This window comes from Dermacentor silvarum, chromosome 1 (assembly GCF_013339745.2).
Source record: "Dermacentor silvarum isolate Dsil-2018 chromosome 1, BIME_Dsil_1.4, whole genome shotgun sequence".
In the NCBI taxonomy this organism is placed as follows: Eukaryota; Metazoa; Arthropoda; class Arachnida; order Ixodida; family Ixodidae; genus Dermacentor; species Dermacentor silvarum.
In genome coordinates this window covers 13,732,160-13,751,538 of record NC_051154.1, presented here as the reverse complement: position 1 = coordinate 13,751,538, position 19,379 = coordinate 13,732,160, and the positions used below count along the sequence as shown (strand labels likewise).

Here is a 19,379-nt window from a genome sequence, read left to right as displayed (position 1 = left end):
CCTGGGATCGAATCCCGGCCGCGGCGGCCGCATTTCGTTGGAGGCTAAATGCAAAAACGCCTGTGTGCTTGCGTTGTAGTGCACGTTAAAGAACCTCAGGTGGTCAAAATTAATCCGGAGCCCTCCACTACGGCGTGCCTCATAATCAGAACTGGTTTTGGCACGTAAAACCCCAGAAAGAAGTCAGTCTAGAGAGCGCGCCCATTGGAGGATGCATGCTCGTGTGCATCCACCTTTGAGGGGCAAATGCCGCTGCCTTATAAAGTTGTACACGACTATAGATGGCGAGAGGAGGCGATAGCGAGGTTTATGGCGGATTTCATACTCGTAGTTGGAAAAATTATATAAAATGGCCCGGTCCCTTGTAAGGCTCGTCAAAATTGCGGCAAAAAAGTACGGCCCCCACACGAGTCTGTACGTTGGTTATATCGCCTATATGAATTGTAGTAACATTTACTCACTGATTAAAATAACTAACGTCGTGCAATGCACGGACCATAAAAACCTGTAAATATCCCGCTGGATGACCACGAGCAGTCGCTATCACAACGCTAGCATTATGATGAACGCCGGCAGCGGGGGCGAACGGTTCGTACAGCCATACGATTCACCGTGACTCCGAAAATTAGATTCATCATCATCATCTGCATATTTTTATGTCCACTACAGGACGGCTTCGGTCAGCGATCTCCCATTACCCCTGTCTCTTAACTTAGGCTATGCGATCTGCAAAACTTGGGGCGCGGAAAAACAGCCTAAGAAGGAAGACAGCGCGCATGAAGTTAGCAGCCATCCCTGCTCGCCCTTTATCATTGCACCCCCCAATGATTACCAACAATTGGATACGGCACGCGGGCCGCGTAAGCGTCAACCGCACACAGTAATTCGCAGCTGCGGCAGGGCTAGATGAGAAGACGCGTGCTCTCCTCCCCATGCACGATTTGATCACGTGACCTCCAACTGACCCGAATATTGAGCGCGTGGGAAGATAATGTTCAGCAAGTGTTACGGCTCAGCGTTACGGGCTTTTTCTCGCACCCGTAGTGTATGGGTCGCTCACTCATATGACTTGGACTTTATACGGAATTGAACACTTTTTCAATGATGGTGAAATCATCGCATCAGACAACGAACTGATGTCTTTAATAGGACAGAGAAAGGCATCAACTTACAAGTCAAAGCAAACCACCTGGCTTAGAAAACAACACAAAAAGTTACACAAAGGAACGAAAATGGGGTCCATAACAGCGCAAGCAGAGTGAGGGCATTTGGGTAAGAAAAGACACGTGGTTGCGCCATTTGTAAAACTCCCTAGTCTATCTGTGCATTTTCCTTATTAATTTTTATTCGTTGTATGCTGCATTTGCCTCTCAGTAACACAATCCACGTTGTTCTTATATTCGCTATCGAGTCCTTTCGCGCTTTTGAGATATCGCTGTCTTATTTATTTATTTGTTAATAAGTTTATTTATTTGGGCACCTGATAATTTATACTGTATAATCCTTTGTTCTGCCTCCACAAAATAAACGAAAGCAGTGGCAAAAGGAATGCTTTGGCATGTAATGAAACTATGGTGTTATGGAATCACAGTATACTTATGCGAATAATTCGTCATAAGTTGTGTTCAGAAATCGTTATATGTCGTTTAATGTTTATATATGTTATGACTTATCTTGTCAATAACTGACCTTTCGTCAGGAAAAGATTTCTTGATTGTATTTTTTTGTATTAAATCTTTTCAAGGCGTTACATTGCTTTTTCATAGATGTATACTTGTGCGACTTAATACACACAAGACACATGTATCTTCATAATGCATTTAACTGAATCCGCTTGTCGCATGGCTCAACCAAGAGACGCCTGTCTCTTGGCGGTGCGAGGGGACTCGGGCTGTAAAACTGAACTGTCTCCTACGCTGAGGTCTTGCAAATACTCATATAAGCTCGTCACTTCAGTGAACCTTTCGAGGTCACACAAAGTTCCCAGTGTAACTGTTATTAAAGGTAATATATATATATATATATATATATATATATATATATATATATATGCCTACATGAGTGGGGTTCCAAAAGCTGGTCAGGCACCAGCGCCCCCCCCCCCCCCCCCCCGGAAAAATGAAAGCTTTCTGCTTATGGGGGCTTTGCTAGTTCACAGGGGTATATGCCATTGTGCTTGGACCCTTTCTGCATTACCTCTAGTATCGGCCCACAATTTTTGTTTGCACTACGCTTCCCAACCAAAAGCATAAACAGCTCCTATTTCAATACACTGAGTAAGAGCACATAAGTTATCATGCAGACGTCTACCGATTCTGAAGCCATTCTGAGGTTCTCCCAATATTTCATTATGTTCTGCCCATGTTTGCAGTTTTAATTGAATCGGCTGCATTGCTAACCTGTATATTACCAATGTAATGGTCCAACGAGTTAATTCTAATTTTTTCTCCCATACTTTTATAAATTCATTCTACTTTGTCGCCAACTATCTGGTATTTGCCTAGGTATCTTGTAAGCTTTTTTCTACTGCTTTCAACGATCTTCCTTACTTTTTGGTCCTAGTTCATTAATCAGTCTAACGGGTACCTCGTCTAACCCTGTGGCTATATGCGTTTAGGAATTTTCTCTTCAGCTTTCTTCCAGTTGAAATTTCTCAGCACCAGCTCCTTTTCCATCTGGTTATCATTCATGCTTTTTTTTCTTAGAAACCACCTCGCCATTGCCTTGAACAATTCGGCTGTTATTTTTCGGATGTAATTTAACACTGCGTCCCCTTCCAATTTGTTTCCATCTTCGGTTAGAATATGGTGTTGTATGTTACTGACTTCCTGCCTAATAAGTTAATGTGGTTCCAAAATATTCTAGGTGCGGCCTTCTTTTTCTCTCGTATTTATGACAACTAACATTCACTTTCACCTTTAATCTTTGCTTGAACCAGTATTTGAACCATAGTTTTTTTTCTCCTGGCATATTTCCCAATTTCTCTCTACTTCATGCTGCGGCAACCGCACTTTTTTTTGCTTGCCTATGCTCTCGTAATGCTTTCTGCCATTCATCGATAGCTTTCCATATCTCCCTGTTCCACCAGCTTTTCGGTTTAACAAACGTGTTGCTTCTTTCCTAATTTCTCTCATCATTACAATTAGAAGCTCACGACATATCCATTCTGATTGGCCATTTGCAAAGTTCTTTCGTGACTCTTGCGACTATATATTTGTTATTTGTTCAGCGTTCAAATTTGGACTGGCCATTCTTCGGTCCTTGCTCTTTTCCAACTACATATCCCATTTTCAAAATGATGCATCTATGGTCTCTCCCTATGTTGCTATACCCTTGTCAATGACCATTTCTCTCAACTGTTAAATTCCTTCTGTCATCAACAGGTAGTAGACCATTGATTCTCACCTGTGTGAGAATCAATGGTCGACTGCCTATTTCCGACTTCCCATCTAGGCGGCACTCCCGAGAAGCCCTCCGAGACAAGCATGGTGTGCCGGTGCCCCCCCTACGAACGACTATTCACACAAACCAGACGCAAGCAGCACATATTTATTTTCAATGAATGGAAAACTCAATAAATGAAGTTTTGTACAAGCTGAGCAGGAGTAGAGGTCTGTAAGTACTGCCATCAAGGGTTCACAACAATGCAAACCTTTTTTTTTTTCTTGGCATGGAATAAATAATAGTCAACTTATATGACAATGGTCAATTAAACTCTTTCCTTGATTAGACCATGCTCAAAGGTCACAGTAGGTTCTTGTAGATAATTACACAGGAAAAGGTCCTTAATTTAATAAAGGAATGTAAAAAATGTTTAATTTGAACAAGAGAGAACTGGTGACATGCAGCATCCAATTGGCTGTGCTGGGCACAAGAACCAATGTTTCTTCTGAAATCTTTGAAGAGAGTAGTGGTGACGTGCAACATGGTAGCCACACATGGCAGGGCAATATTCCAGGGTTCCCAGCAAGCAGCACATGCCGATTTTATGTACAGCACCCTTTCACCTATCGTTGCCAGGCTGTGAAAACGTCTAGCTTCCCAGTTCTCTTCATACTTGCTGGGTTTTGACAGCCCAAGCCAAAATAAACATTTCAGCACCCTATAGTGCTATTCTTTGCCTATTACAAAATCCTAATGCATAGGAAACCACCTCATTCTCACACACATTTATCACCCATGCATTACTATAGCTTTTACTTAATAATGACCTTTGCTAAATACAAGCCAATTCTTCACATCCCAACGTCAAATTAATGGAAACTGCAGCATGATAACTATATATCATACCCTGAATACAAGTTCATACTTTTCCACAATGGTCAACAGCAGGTCTTGCATAGAAATATTTTGCACTGTTTTATTGAAACCACTACAACAATATCCAGTGCATGTTTCTTTAAAAAAAAGACAATAGCTTTTACTTAATGACCTTTGCTAAATACAAGCCAATTCTTCACATCCCAAGGTCGAATTAATGGAAACTGCAGCATGATAACTGTATATCATACCCTGAATACAAGTTCATACTTTTCCACAATGGCCAACAGCAGGTCTTGCATAGAAATATTCTGCACTGTTTTATTGAAACCACTACAACAATCACCGGTGCATTTTTCTTTAAAAAAAAAAGCAAGAAAAAGGGTAACTAAGTTAAGAAAGTACCACCTAAATGGCCAGTTTTGTCCAGATTTGACTCTTACTGCAATGACCACAAAAAGATTTAAGCAAAGAAAAAAAATAATAAATAAATAAATAAAAAACCAGGATGGCAGCATTTTACAAGCACTTCTCAGTTAATGATTCCCAAGAAATAGCAAAATCTTGAATAGGTGCTGCAAAAATTGTTACTGTCTGTTGAATGCTTATACCAAAGTGATGTGGAAAAAAAAAAAAAAAGACGAACCATTTTGTCCCCAGTGGTGCAGAGAAGATGGCCACATAGGAATTTCTCACTCCTAACCATCACTCCATCCAAGTCCAGTGGTTATGTACAGCGTAACAAGCACTGGGCTCTACATTTACAAGTGCGCCTTGTTTGCAGCCACACACCTCCATATTTAGGATGTCCAAACATAGCCACAGAGCTGAACAATGACGAGGCAGCCGTCAGAGGCTGAATGTCACTTCCACACAGCTAGCCATCAGTGGATGGTGGGGCGCTCCCGTGCAAACTCGTGAAGCTTGGGGTCGAGCCGAGATACTGCGGCGTGTTGGCATGTTGGAAGCAGATTTGGAATGCTGGCTAGGAGGTTTGTTTGATACGCTGAGAGGTTTGTCCGGAACACATTCTACGGTGTCTTCTCTGTCTTGATCGGTGCAGGAGCTCAGGAAAGGGGGCACGACAATACTGGCATTGGAGTGAGCGGGAAGGAGGAGGTTGATGTGCTGGTTGCCAAGACTTGAGCACTGAAACAGCTGCTGGCTTGTGTGGGCAATCTTGTGTACAAGGACTGCTGAACCAAAGAGAGTCAGTGCTGCAGCAACATAGGCAATGGCAGATACGGCAATAACCTGTGTGAGAAGAAAGAGGCAGGGACTGAGGCATCAAGCAACCCCACTAGCACAAAATTAGTGCACAGCCCATTCACTGCAAAAGCTGAAGATTTTCTACAAGGCCAAAACTTTCGGTGAAAAAACAGCGTGAAATAAACACGGACAAGGAAGGAACACAGGACAAGTGCTACCCTGTGTTGCTCCCTTGTCCGTGTTTATTTCACGCTGTTTTTCACCAATAAATTCATACTAACTAGCTCGCATTCATACCCTTTTATGTCACCATTAAACTTGTGTTCACAAAACACTAGCACTACTTTGCAAATGCGAATAGGAAACAATTTTAAGACATAGTCCGCGCTTCCATACTCCACTTCAAAAAAAAATAAAAAATCATGCTGCCAGCATGTGCCACACATACTAGAAGCAGAATTTATTACCACATATGCGATTTGATTTACTGTCAAATGTAAACATAAATGTAAACGCTTAAAAAATACCTAACATTATATTTTTTAACTCTCCACTTTTTGCAATAAATGAAGGTCCAGATCCACAAATTCACTGAAATAATACAGTGGAATCTCAACGATACGATCATGGCTAATACGAATTTCCGGATGATACGAATTTTTCTGAGGTCCCGGCTGAGCCCCATTACTTTGCAACGTGCTAGAGAACGGTTGTTACGAATCGATTTTCGACCCTCGTCGGTTGATACGAATAAACGTCCCCCCCCCCCCCCCCCCCCCCCGCTGGCGGTCGCGAAAGCGAACAGCTCGCAGTCGCACGCGTTTTCCCTTTCTCTTTTGGTGTGGAGGCGCGGACGCGGCGCCGGACAGCGCGGAAGCCGCGACTAGGCGCGAAGAGTTTGAAGCGGCGGCGCTTTTGTTGCTTTTGTGCTTTTCCTTTGTCTCTGCGCTGCGAAGGTTCATGCGGTCTATCGCTTCAACCGAAACTGAGCGGCGTAAGCAGAGCGCATACAAAGGCCAGAGCCGTGTGGAGATCGCTTTCAAGATACGGTGCGCGCGACAACACCGACAGCCGGCACAGGCGCAAAGTACAAGAACGCATTTGTTAGCAGAGTAAAAGCCCCCCTCCCCCAATCCCTCCCTCCCGTGCTACCTTCCCGCTTTGCTCCTTTCGCGTGGGAGATTGCGTTGCCAGTTACCCTTGCGCTCGGTTGCAAGATACGCATTTGGTGCCGTAGCACAGCGTCGCCCTCCCCCCCCCCCCCCCTCTCTCTCCCATACCCCCACGGCCTTTCGCGCGACAGAAGTCGCGTTTTCTCTCCGCTGTGCGTGAGGGCGCACGTCCCCCGCGCGCTTTCACTCGCACATACGGCGCGCGCAGCGACGACTTTATCGCCCTTGGACTCATGCTCCACATCTCATGCTCCTCGTCCGCATCGCTCTCGTTGATCTCCTCTCCCATCAGTGGGCGCACCTCGTTGAGAAGCGTGCTCGCTACCGCCCTTGTCGGCAAGATTTTCCCGTGGAAGCCGCATTATAACCGGTATTTCGTCTCACGCGGCTGCACTGTAAGCGGTATGCGTATACATGGAGTTCTATGGGAGGGTAAACGGGAGTCGGAAAAGGCCGCGTTGTAGCCAGTTCTGCACTATAAACGGTTACGTTAGAAGTGGTCTATACTGTAAATGCTTTTTACGTACGTGTGCCTGAGTGAGTTCACCTCCGACTCTTTAATTTAGCTAGTTTTAATTGTGTTTCGATGATACGAATTTCGGCTAATACGAATATTTTTCCTGACCCCGTGAGATTCGTATCATCGAGATTCCACTGTACTGGCAAGCTTAACAGCACCCTAAATAATTTAGTATAATAGCTTTTCTACAGCCAGTTTCGGTTTTGTTTCTCTGGAGCTGTCTGTCGTGACGTCACGACACGCTAGGTGGTTACGTAGAAGCAGGATATCAATATTTTGACTCACTCCAGCTTGCCTGGTTACCTATGCTGCTACTGTCTGTGAGGCCTGATATAGCAGCATAGCCGGCAACGAGCGAGCCAGAGCGGGTGTCAAAATGCCGCAATTTGCTGCTTCTATGTGATCACCTTCCGTGTCACGATATCACAGCACAAGACGCCTCCTGGGAAACACAACCAAAACTGGCTGTAGAAAAGGTATTATATTGAATTTTTTAGGGTGCTCCGAAACTTCCCAGTATTTTTCTGGGGTTTAGAGGCCTAGCATTTTCATGTCCAGTGTTCCACCCTTGTCAGTGTTTATTTTGCCCTGATTTTTCACCGATGAATTCGTACGAATTAGCTCGCATTCATACCCTTTTAAGTCACCATTAAACTTTTGTTCACAAAACACTAGCACTACTTTGCAAAATGCAAAGAAGAAACAATTTTCAGACACAGTGCGGCCTTCTATACTCCATTTCAGAAAAAAATTTCATGCTTGCAACATGTGCCATACGTACTGGAAGCAAAATTTATGACCACATACAGTAAATCCTCGATAATTCGAACTCGGTTAATTCGAAATTTCGGTTAATTCGAAGAATTTGAGCGGTCCCGTCATTCTCAACGCAAATTCTACCGGATAATTTGAATAGTCCGCGCGGCTCTATTCGGATAATTCGAAGTTTCCGGCTAGTAGCAACGTGCGGCGGTTAGGTTAGGGCGCTCCGTACAGTCGCCAACCGATTTTCCGAGCTCGTGGGGACTGAAAAATAGTCCGGAAAACTCGTTTGGCCGAAAAAAAAAAGTTATTAGTGCGGCTTAAAAAAAAATCTCTAATAATGCCCTGCATCATACTACGCTTGGAGGGGATCGACTTGCTTGGATTTGCGCAGCAATGACGTCGTCTCCGTGTACAGTCGACACGAACGTCACCGCGTCGGCGATCTCCGCCAATGGAGTTCGCCATGGAGATCCAAGAAACGAGCTTTGCACCGCTTAGCTCTCGCGAAGGTACAGGAGGTAGCGCTGATCACTGAGACATGGGTCTCCGAGACACCTGCTCAGTGTACACGCCACGTTCAAAATAGCAATTGAAACTTGAGAGAAAAAAAAAACTCACTGAATTAACACGCGTGGTGTCAGCGTGCACGAGCGAGCGCGACCGCCGCAGAGAGCGAAGGTTCGTGCGGTCTATCGCTTCAACGGAAACTGAGTGGCGAGAGCACAGCGCATACAAAAGGTGAGAGCCGTCTGGAGATCGCTTTCAAGATACAGTGCGCGCGAGAAACTGCTCCGGCGCTAAGTACGCAGTTGTTAGAAGAGTAGAGGTCACCCCCCCCCCCCTCCCTCCCTCCCTCCCATACCCCCACGGCCTTTCGTACGAGGGAGGAAGTCGCGTTTACGCTCCGCCGTGCGTTCGCTCTCCATGAAAGCACGCGTCCCCCGCGCGCTGTCACTCGCACATACGGCGGGCGCGCGGCGATGATTTTATCGCCCTTGGACTTTGTATGGATCCTCAGGGCAGCGACGCCGACGGCGAAAATCCGCTTGAAGTGTCCATATAATTGCTGTCGCAATAAAGAAACATCCCACGATAAATGGTTACAACGATAGTGCTGAGCGCATATACTAAGAAAAAAGAAAAACTGCAGTACTCTGGAGCGTTTTGTCAGCCAAGGAAGAGCGGGCATGGCCTCCGAGACTGGAGGATTGCACGAGCTCTCTATTGATAGCGTGCGTCCCAATCTTGGAGGCTATACAGCGAGCCACTGGAATCCAAGCCAGTGCAAAATCCAACATGGCGGCCTCCAAGATTGGGTAGCGCGGCTCGGAAAGAGCGATTTAGTCCGCAAAATCGAACTTTGGGGTCTCAATTCGTCCGAAAAATTGGGTGTGAAAATGCATGAACTCAATGGGAACCCTGATGGTGCATTTTTGAAGTCCGGAATATCCAGCAAGTCCAAATTTTTGGAGTCAAGCACCACCACGCCCGCTTTCGCGGCAGTTATCGATTCCGTGAACATCATCCGCAACTTTGTTGAGTGCAGTGCGGGTGATATTTGTATGCTACGTTTTTTGAGCCAGCTGGAGAGCATGGCACTAGGGGCGGTGAACCAGCGCGCCAAGTAATCCCGCATTGGTGATTACTTTGAGTAAATTTTCTCGGACATGGAAAATAAAGGTGATTTCTTTTTGCGGCAAGTTCTTGCTTGTTTTCTTTTTTTTATTATTCATTTCGGTTAATTCGAAAATCCGCTTAATTCGAAGAATTTTCGCGGTCCGGCCGACCTTCGAATTATCGAGGTTTTACTGTATGCGATTTGATTTACTGTCAAATGTACATGCTTAAAGGAGGACCTGACATGGTATTTTTAACTCTTCACTTTTTGCAATAAATGAAGGTCCAGATCCACAAATTCACAGAATAAATACTGGCAAGCTTAACAGCACACTAAATTATTTAGTATAAGATTTTCTACAGCCAGTTTTGTTTTTCTGGAGTTGCCTGTTGTGACGTCACGACACGCTAGGTGGTTATGTGGGAGCAGGGTATCGCAACATTGTGACACTCATTCCAGCTCGCCTGGTCACCTATGCTGCTACTCTGCGAGGCCTAACATAACAGCATAGCAGACAACGAGCGAGCCGGAGCGGGTGTCAAAATGCCGCAATTTGCTACTTTCTGTCAGTCCTCATCTTGCCGCGCTGTTTCAGACTTCAACAGACAAACTCCACAGCGCGAACATCTCCATTTTGGCATCCCAGGTCTGGAGCCACTCGGTGAAAAGATCTGAGTGTCATCCACCCTTTTCCGTGGAACACATATCAGACTGGGAGGCCTTTGGCATTCTTGAAGCAACAGGGTGATCTGCTCTTGCCAATAGCAAATGGCCGCAGTTTGCACGAGGCAGCCATATTTTCAGCGAGCGAAATTGAGACACAACCTTCCTCATTTTTCCTCCATTTCATGCACTGCCCTTCATGTTCAATGTCTTCTTGGATGGCATCTAACTATAACAGTGCCGTTTTGCAGGCAATGAATAATTCCGATGGCGCGAGAAGTGATTGCGGCCCCGTTTGGAGAAGCATGCTAGAAGGGGTGCATCGCAAAAATTAAATTATGAGGTTTTACGTGCCAAAACCAGTTCTGATTATGAGGCACGCCGTAGTGGGGGACTCCGGAAATTTAGACCACCTGGGGTTCTTTAACGCGCACCTAAATCTAAGTACACGGGTGTTTTCGCATTTCGCCCCCATCGAAATGCGGCCGCCGTGGCCGGGATTCGATCCCGCGACCTCGTGCTCAGCAGCCCAACACCATAGCCACTGAGCAACCACGGCGGGTAAGGGGTGCATCGCAGCATTCTATATACAGAATGTGGCGGCAAATGGAAGTATGATACACGCTTAGTACAACACGATACTGTTGCATGAGATTTCCAAGGGTATAGACTGTTTGATACAGACAATAATTCTATACAGTAAAAGCTCGATGATACGAATCTCACGGGGTCACGAAAAATTCGTATTAGCCGAAATTCGTATCATCGAAACAATTAAAACTACTGTCGAATCTCGATAGTTCGAACTCAAAGGGGCCCGAAAATTTGTTCGAATTAAAAGGACGTATTTTTGAAGTATTCGTGCACCATAGCACGATGCACGAACGGTGCGAGTCGTGAAATATCGCGGCGCGCAAGCGCATAGCAAGCGCGGATCACGAAACTGCCCACGCCGGCTAACGGTCGCTTCCCGATAATGACAGAAAATGAAGCTTCAGGGAGCGAGCGGGCGGCGCCGGCACACGGGTGCACGCGGAGACCGTCGAAGGTGAGGGAGGAGGGCGGCAGGGAAGCGGATTTGGCAGCGTCAACTCCGCTGCTTCGGTGGCTCCCCTCGCCCTCCCTCTCAACTCCCTCGTAGCTCTCTCACCTTCGACTCCCTGCGCACATCTCCGTGCGCGCCCGCCGCCGTGCTGGCGCCAGCTTATTTTAGCCGCCCCCTGAAGTTTCGTTTTCTGCCGTTATCGGGAAGCGAGTGTTTGCGGGCGTGGCAGTTTCGTTGGCCCGACTGTGCCTCCGCCGCTGCTTCCCTCTGCGCTGCTGCCGCAGCGTGCAAGGTCAACATGTGACTAGAAAATAGAGGAGAAGGGTTCACTGCTATTTTATCCGCGTGGCTGAGACGTCGGCACTAGTGTGTGCTAGAATACGGTTGTCTAGAACACTCTAGTCGGCACGTACACGCTTGTTCCGGCGCGATGCAGAAACGGCGACCTTGCAATTTGAGAGAGAAGGAAATTTCCGCCGCGGGTTCTTTTTTTTTTTTTCCCGTTCCTTCGCGCGCGGCATTGAGGGGTCTCTCCTGAGCTTTTGCTCTATGGCGGTGTCGGAGCAATGCCGGTCGGAGGCGCCGCCGCGTGATTTGGCGCGCTGCTAAGAGCATTGTTCTCTTTCGCGGCGGGGCGGCGTTTATTCGTATCAACCGACGCAGGCTGAAAATCGATTCGTAACAACCGTTCTCTAGCACGTTCCAAAGTACCAAAGTAATGGGGCTCGGCCGGGACCACAGAAAAATTCGTATCATCCGGAAATTCGTATTAGCCACATCGCATCATCGAGCTTTTACTCTATATCTAGATTCACCTGCTAAATAAGTCGATTCTGGGGTTTTACATGCCAAAACCACGACCTGATTATGAGGCACACACTATAGTGGGGCTCAGCTGTGCATAGCAACTGGGCGACCATGGTGGATATGGTGGGATAGGAGTTACGTGAACGGGACAACTTTTGCATAAACTTGTCATGAATTGCCGCATGCACCAAGAACACCAAGCTGCTCACAGAAACACCAGTGACACAAGCAATGCACTCGGTGTGGAGAGAAATGCCCAAACTGCCAATGGCCACAAGTGGGCATGTAGATTTGGTCATAGGTCTCATACACACTGGTGACTTGCAGAGGTTGCACGATAAAGTTGGTCGCAAAGCAACTGGTCATATACAGTCGAACCTCGATATAACCAAGTTGTACTTGCAGCGAAAAACTTCGTTAAATTGCACACTTCGTTATTTTGAGGTTGTAAAGTTTCAGCATTGAAAATAATTTCAAATTCCCAGAACATTCCTGGCGGACAATACAGTGTAGACCACTTATAGCGTAAGTCGCCGGAGTCGCGAATATCCACACTATAAGCGGTACTGCACTATAGCCAAAGCAACAATTTTCAAGGCCCACACATATGCAAAACATGTGCACCGAGCCGCCACGTGTATGCGACAGTCGAGGAATGCGGCTAGAACGTTTGCATTCAATTTACAGTAGAATCTCGTTAATTCAATATAATTCACGTGGCGGCGCCTCTGACCGGCATTGCTCCGGCACTGCCATATAGAGTAAAAGCTTAGGAGAGACCCCTCATGTCCCGCGCAAACAAAAGAAAGAAAGAAAAAAAAAAAAAAAACACGCGGCGGAAATTTCACCCTCTCTCCCATGGCAAGGTTGCCGATTCTGCGTTGCACCGGAAGAAGCGTGTACGTGCCGACGTCTCAGCCACGCTACCGGTAGTAGCCACGCGTAGAAAATGGCAGTGAACCCTTCTTTCTCTATGCTTCCTCTACTTTCTAGTCACGTGTTGACCTTGCACGCTGCGGCTACGGCGCAGAGGGAAGCAGCGGCGCTGTCCCAGGCTGGCCAACGAAACTGCCCCACGCCGGCTAACGCCCGCTTCCCGATAACGGCAGAAAACGAAACTTCGGGGAGCTGGCGCCGGGCCAGCTGGAGCGGCGGTGCCTGCACGGCGACGGGCGCGCACGGTGACAGTTGAAAGTGAGGGAGTTACGAGGGAGGGCGAGGGGAGCCACCAAAGCGGCGCAGTTGCTGAGGCGAAATCCGCTTCCCTACCGACCCTCCTCTATCACATTCCACGGTCACCGCGTGCGCCCTTCGCCGTGCCGTGCCGGCGCCGCCCGCTCCCTGAAGTTTCGTTTACTGCCGTTATCGTGAAGCGAGCGTTGGCCGGCGTTGGCAGTTTCGTGGCCCTCGCTCGCTATGCGCGCCGTGATATTTCACGACCTCGCACTCAAGATTCTCGTTTCAGCCTCACTGGCTGTTCGATCGCACCACGTGCCCTTCTCCTCCACTTCGTCTCTCTTTCTTCCTCGAGCACTCCTTGGGGCGGCCGTTTGAGGGGAGCGTTCGCCGTCTCCGCTGACTTCCGTACTCCCAGGCAGCCGCACTGTAACTGGTATTTCGTTTCCCGCAACTGCACTATACGCGATACGTGTATACATGGAGTGCTATGGGAAAATTAACGGGAGTCTGAAAAGACCGCACTATATCCGGTCCTGCACTATAAGCGGTTGCGTTATAAGTGGTCTATACTGTATCTTGTCAGTAATAACTTATAAACAAATCGCAAGAAGGTCAGGCCATAATAGCATGGTTATGAGCGCCAGTGCTTGCAGCGGAGATCACACCGAGAGCAATGCATAGGCGTGGCTCACGGCACCCGAGATTAGCATTTTGTGTCATGCGGTGCCGTAAATATTAGACACCATGACTAACTGTGCTTAGTGCCTGCAGCCGTCATCAGATGGTGCCCTCAAATTAAAAACAAAAGTGCAAAAAAATATGGGTACTGTATTTGTTCCGAGGAAAACAAAAGAAATAGAAATATCACAATTTCACCACAAAGGTGGAGCATTGATGGCGATAGCAAAGAGACAACTACACAATGTAAGGTTCGTAGTTTTATGGCACGTACACACTAGCGGCAAAACGCGCGCGGCGCGCTGCAATAGCAGCTGCGAAACAGGTTTTTCTTGCTGCGGTAGGGATCGCTCCTGCACCGTTTTTTTGCGGTTTGCCGCGTGCCGCGGATGAAGGAGACCAATCAGAGCGGCCCACTTCCGTGACATACACGCGGGACACTGGTATCATGTGGACCCGCCCGACCGCTCGTTTCGTACTCGTGTCCGGTGTTAGCCGGGAACTCGTTTCGCACTATCGTCTGCAAGCGTCAGCTCCCGGACGGAGCTGACGGATAGTTCGAGAAAGAGAGAGGAGTCTAGTCTGTCGCGTGATTGCCGCAGCGGCACGCCGCCGGTTGGTGTGGCCGCCCTACCGCTGCTGCGTTTTGCCGCCGGTGGCGCGCCACGCGCGTTTTGCCACTAGTGTGTACGTGCCATTATCGGTGTCAAGCGCTCAAGCGAAGATCACTCGATGACCAAGAACATTCGCTGTCGCAATACAAGTGAACGCTCCGCACCTCTTCCCCGGAAACTTGATACTACGCGACCGCCAACACTAGACACGCGGGAAAAGAAATGCACATGAAGGCACCAACTGTCTTGGCTTTACCTTTGCACTTGCCGAAGATTACTGTATAGACTTGTGTAAGGGCCACACCTGTGTAAGGGCCCAACTTGGCCCACAACTTGGCAGCCGAAAGTTCGGAAAAAAAAATTTCCAACGGAGAAAAAATCGTGATCTGTACGTCGATGCCACGCACACGCATCAGCAAATTTTCGTACTGCATACTTCCGCGTGCCACTACTAGATGACGAGAACCGGGGTTTGCACAAGATCCCGGGTGTGCACAAGTTGCCGGCTTCCCTGGAACCATTTTGACCAAAAGGTTCGGGCCCGAGGAAGCGCCGCACCTCATCAAAATTGAAAAAGTGCGGCCCTTAAACGAGTCTATACGGTGCCTCCAAGATACACCGTGGCCCGCATATGAACAGCCATGCGCAGCTACCACAAGGGTAGAGGAGATAGCGTATAGGCGCGCTGTCCCTTAGGGCCCCCTCTAGCACGTGCTTGATCACGTTACTGTGCACTCAGCCCCTTCCCAACCGCCTTTGCGCTGACGAGCACTTCGAGCTGCCGCGCACCCCGCTGCCACTGCAAGTTGTTACACCACAAATGGCACAGTGCTATTTCCTGGATACTGCGTGACGCCGCGCGCCTGCTTTGACGGCGGTTTTGCCACTCAAGCTTTTCATGGGAAAGGATGCTTGCAATAACTTTTTTCTAGGCCGACATATTTATAGTTTTTTGCTAGATTTACCAGCCATACAGGCTCCAAGTACATGCTTTAAATGGCCAAAAACTTTGTTAAATCGAAACCGTGTCACAAAATTACTTCGTTAAATCAAGGAAAAAAAAAAAAAAACACGGTTTTCAACAGAACTAAGATCCGGAAATAAAAATAGTTCGTTACATTGAGAGTTTGTTTAAATCAAGGTTTAAATGTACATAAATGGTCTCTTTCGCCAAAAAACTACTGTTTTTGGGTCAGTTGCTCACTGCGCGGTCGCCGGTGCAAATGAGCCCTTACCCTGCTCCTAAAATTGGAGCTGAAAGCATTTTGTAGGCATTTTGGCTTACATTTATCCACCACATGGGAAAAAGCTTCCCTGCACCACTTCACGACATATCATACATTTTTATGATTCCACTAGTACTTCCACTGCACTGCATGCCAAGTATGAAAAGGAATACGCATGCAAATACAGACATACTAACTACGCAGCTGCATGATGACAAAATGTTTCAAATTTCCATGGAATTCTTGAGATTCTTTTGAATTAATGATGAACCCACCTTGATCACACCGTCATAGACTAGTAGCCAACAACGCTTGAGCACAGCACTTTTGCTCAGCACACACACATCCGTGTAAGTGGTCCAACCTCGCTTTGTGGACTCCAAGTACGCAATCCTGTAAACAGAAATTCTTTTCAATACAGACAACCAGGCTTTTCTTAGGATAAGCTATCAGCATGAATTCAAACTCGAACAATTCCAAAACTACTCCAATGCATTGTTTCGTTTCCGGATTCACCTGCATTTGTATAGGTGGCTTAATTCAGACTACAAAACGTACACTTTGGCCTACTCCATGCTTAGATACCAGCCACAGAGTGATTACACATCACACTTCCATGTAATTGCACCAAAGGTGCTCTGGTCAGTTATTTCCAGTTTGCATATCAATTTACGCTAATAGTACATTCTACTGCCAAGAAGAAAGACCAGTGTACTGCTACTGGCAATGGTGAGCCAGCATTTACATTTTTGCAATAGTCTGTACTGCCAAATACCTCCAGACACTTCATTCAATATGTTAAACTTCTCTTCCTCACCTTGTTTCCATGTTGTCCAGAACACGTGCAAATGCTTTGGGTTTCACATACAAATTCCAGTCCTGGAAGCCAAATAGATCAATATAAATGACAAAAGAAGCACAAAAAAAAAATGTTGGGGAGGGGGGCATTGTTAATACCAGTGTCACACAGGCATTTCACAGGCCTCTGAACGGACTGTATGACTCAACCACAAAGCAAGCGCTGCTACACGGACAGCTTCCATGGCCCAAGTTGCCTATTGAGTCAACAGAGTTACGCAGTACTTAATCAAAATCTCGAAGGCCTTCGAATGGCAGGCGTGGGCACCTTCGAAAACAGCATGTTTACACTAGTGTGCTTTCAACGACAAGTGTTGCTCCCGCTCCACTACCAGAACACTGCAGACAGCAACCTCAATGCTGCTTGAACATTTGAACGAAATCAAAAATACTTAAAAATACACACACTTGACAATAACTTAGCTAAAAATAGTAAATTACTTCCGTGTGGCATTTAAATCCTCACAGAATGAAATGAACTTTTTGGATACTTAGTTTGCAGATACATAGCTACCTGCTTGTAACAGTAGTGTCACAAGCACTTGACGATTTCAGGTTATTGAAATGTTTCAACAGCAACACAGTTTTTCATGCAGCAGAGAACTTTTTCGAGTTAAGGCCACTGACATAATAGCCAGAAAAGTGCCCATGCGACACAACTAAAAAGACTGCAGACTCAAAATTTTGAGGTTGTGAAAAGCACAATATTATCTTTCCGTGCATACAGAGGTTCTGTGATCAATATGAGAACCAAGTGTCAACTAAATGTTTCACTATTATTTCCTTACAAAATTTGCACAACAGCGAATCTGAATTGCTGTACCTGTAGCAGTCTACATCACTGCTGCAGTGGCAGCAGTGCAAGACTGTGGATCAGTAGATTTAAATGTGTAGTTTACAGCTCATTGTTTTACGAACACACAACATGAAGAAACTCATTTGCAGAATCCTAATCAAAGGCCACTAAAGCTGTCACACTTTCTACCTAAAAGGATGGTGCCATCATAATGCACCATGCAGAATATTTCATTTCTTAAGACACATGCTGCTCACCTAGTTTTATCTGAATGTTAAGCTATCAAACTGATCAAGAAAACTACAAACAAATTACTAACAACATGCCTTCCTTTAGGAAACTATCAGATACTCTTGTCTGCATTTCCATGAAATCCATGCAGAAACGGTAATTTTATTCATCTCGTGCTAACGATAAATGCATACCACCTGTCAGGAGAACTTGCACAAAACTGCTGTTGAATATTCAGATCCTGGTGACTAACAGCACAGTATGCCAGCAGTATACATTTCTGTATACATGCAAATAGACATGCTTTTTGCTACCTAAGCTCATGCCCTAAATATTTCTTGCCAGCAGGCCAGCCAGCAAGCAAGCAACCATTAACACGCCAGTCAGCAGTTTGACACTCACACATGGGTCACAGCTTTAAAAGCAATTTTCCGACAACCTCTGCAATGTTTTCACATTGCAAACCTCATGCTCAATTAAAGTGAAAGCACTGTTTTGCTGCAACTGCCATTACTAGTCCCATGGGCAGCCAGCCAACATGTGTCATTGCAGGAAAACACAGTAAAGAAGTACAAAGCATTCCCACATAGTTCCCACCACTGCAAACAATGACTGTGGCAATGTGCATTGCAATGTGATTCTGGCACCAGTATGCTTTGATTGGATGCTAGCCCTAATTTTATGTTGTGCATTTATGGCAGGTGTGCGCATCAATATTCAACTCCTTTTCCTTCATTTTTACTCATGAAGACTGCTCTACTGTTCCCTATGTTTCCGACCTCAACTGTCGCTTTGTCTCCTATCAACATCAGCGTCAAAGGTGCATCAAAACTTATACAAGATTTAAAGGTGTTCTTGAAGAGCGCATGCAAGAAAGATCACACAATTCCAAGAATCAGCAATGGCCTGATGGACCTGCAAAGAAGTCACTGGAACGTACGAGAGCATCCAGAAACTCCCGCTCCAAAAGGTTCAGGTCCTTCAGCTCCATGTTTGCTGATGAAGCCCATTCATGTTGAAGACCTCATCCTCTTCACCATCGTCGTACAGGAATTTTGAAGCCACGAGCTGCAGTTTCAAAAATAAATCTCCCTCAGGCTACAAGTCCTACTTAGCTCAAGCATATTCACTGTGATACTTCAGTATCTACCTAACAGGCAGTGCCACATTATAGGAGTACTTGCACAACATATTTTTTAGCGTTTAAGGAGGTCTAGCCCTACAAACACTAGAAAAATACAAGTTTTTCATGATTGTTAGTCTATTAAGTTTTATTTCAATTTACATTGTCTTTAGCCAAAAAAAAGACAAAATGCAGCAAATAATTTTTCATAAGGAATAAGTTGATGTAGTGGGCTTTGTAGGTGTGTATACTAGCTTACAAAACTGCTTTAAGAGCAAATAAAAACTAAGCATTCTCAAAATTGTGACAAAGTTGGAAACATTGCGTTTTAACTAACATTGGTATCAATTATGTTGGGTAGCACTCCAAGCAAGAAAGAATGTCGCAGTTTCGCCAAGTGGCGAAGCACTGATAGCAATAGCAAAATATTAGAAAACTATACAAAGTAAGGTTTTTAGTTTTATCGGCCATATAAGTTGCAGTAAACATTCGCTTACTAATTAAATTAATAATCATGGTGTCACGTGCTGACGTGAACAGATATACTTTATAACCATGAATCTCGCTGTGCCTGTGATGATGAGCGCTAGCATTTCAATGCAATATGCAGTGAAG

The 19,379-nt window shown here is 46.1% G+C and overlaps 1 protein-coding gene across 1 annotated transcript in view; it reads right to left on the bottom strand.

Moving 5' to 3' along the window:
* Positions 1-3,534: 3,534 nt before the first annotated feature.
* LOC119457063 (protein CNPPD1) overlaps positions 3,535-19,379 on the bottom strand; it is a 42,541-nt gene continuing 26,696 nt past the window's right edge. The window contains 6 exon segments of the mRNA XM_049665104.1: positions 3,535-4,211; positions 4,433-5,514; positions 16,032-16,149; positions 16,574-16,635; positions 18,582-18,655; positions 18,658-18,709. Of these exon segments, the coding sequence (XP_049521061.1) occupies positions 5,110-5,514; positions 16,032-16,149; positions 16,574-16,635; positions 18,582-18,655; positions 18,658-18,709 (711 nt within the window). The 3' untranslated portion in view covers positions 3,535-4,211; positions 4,433-5,109.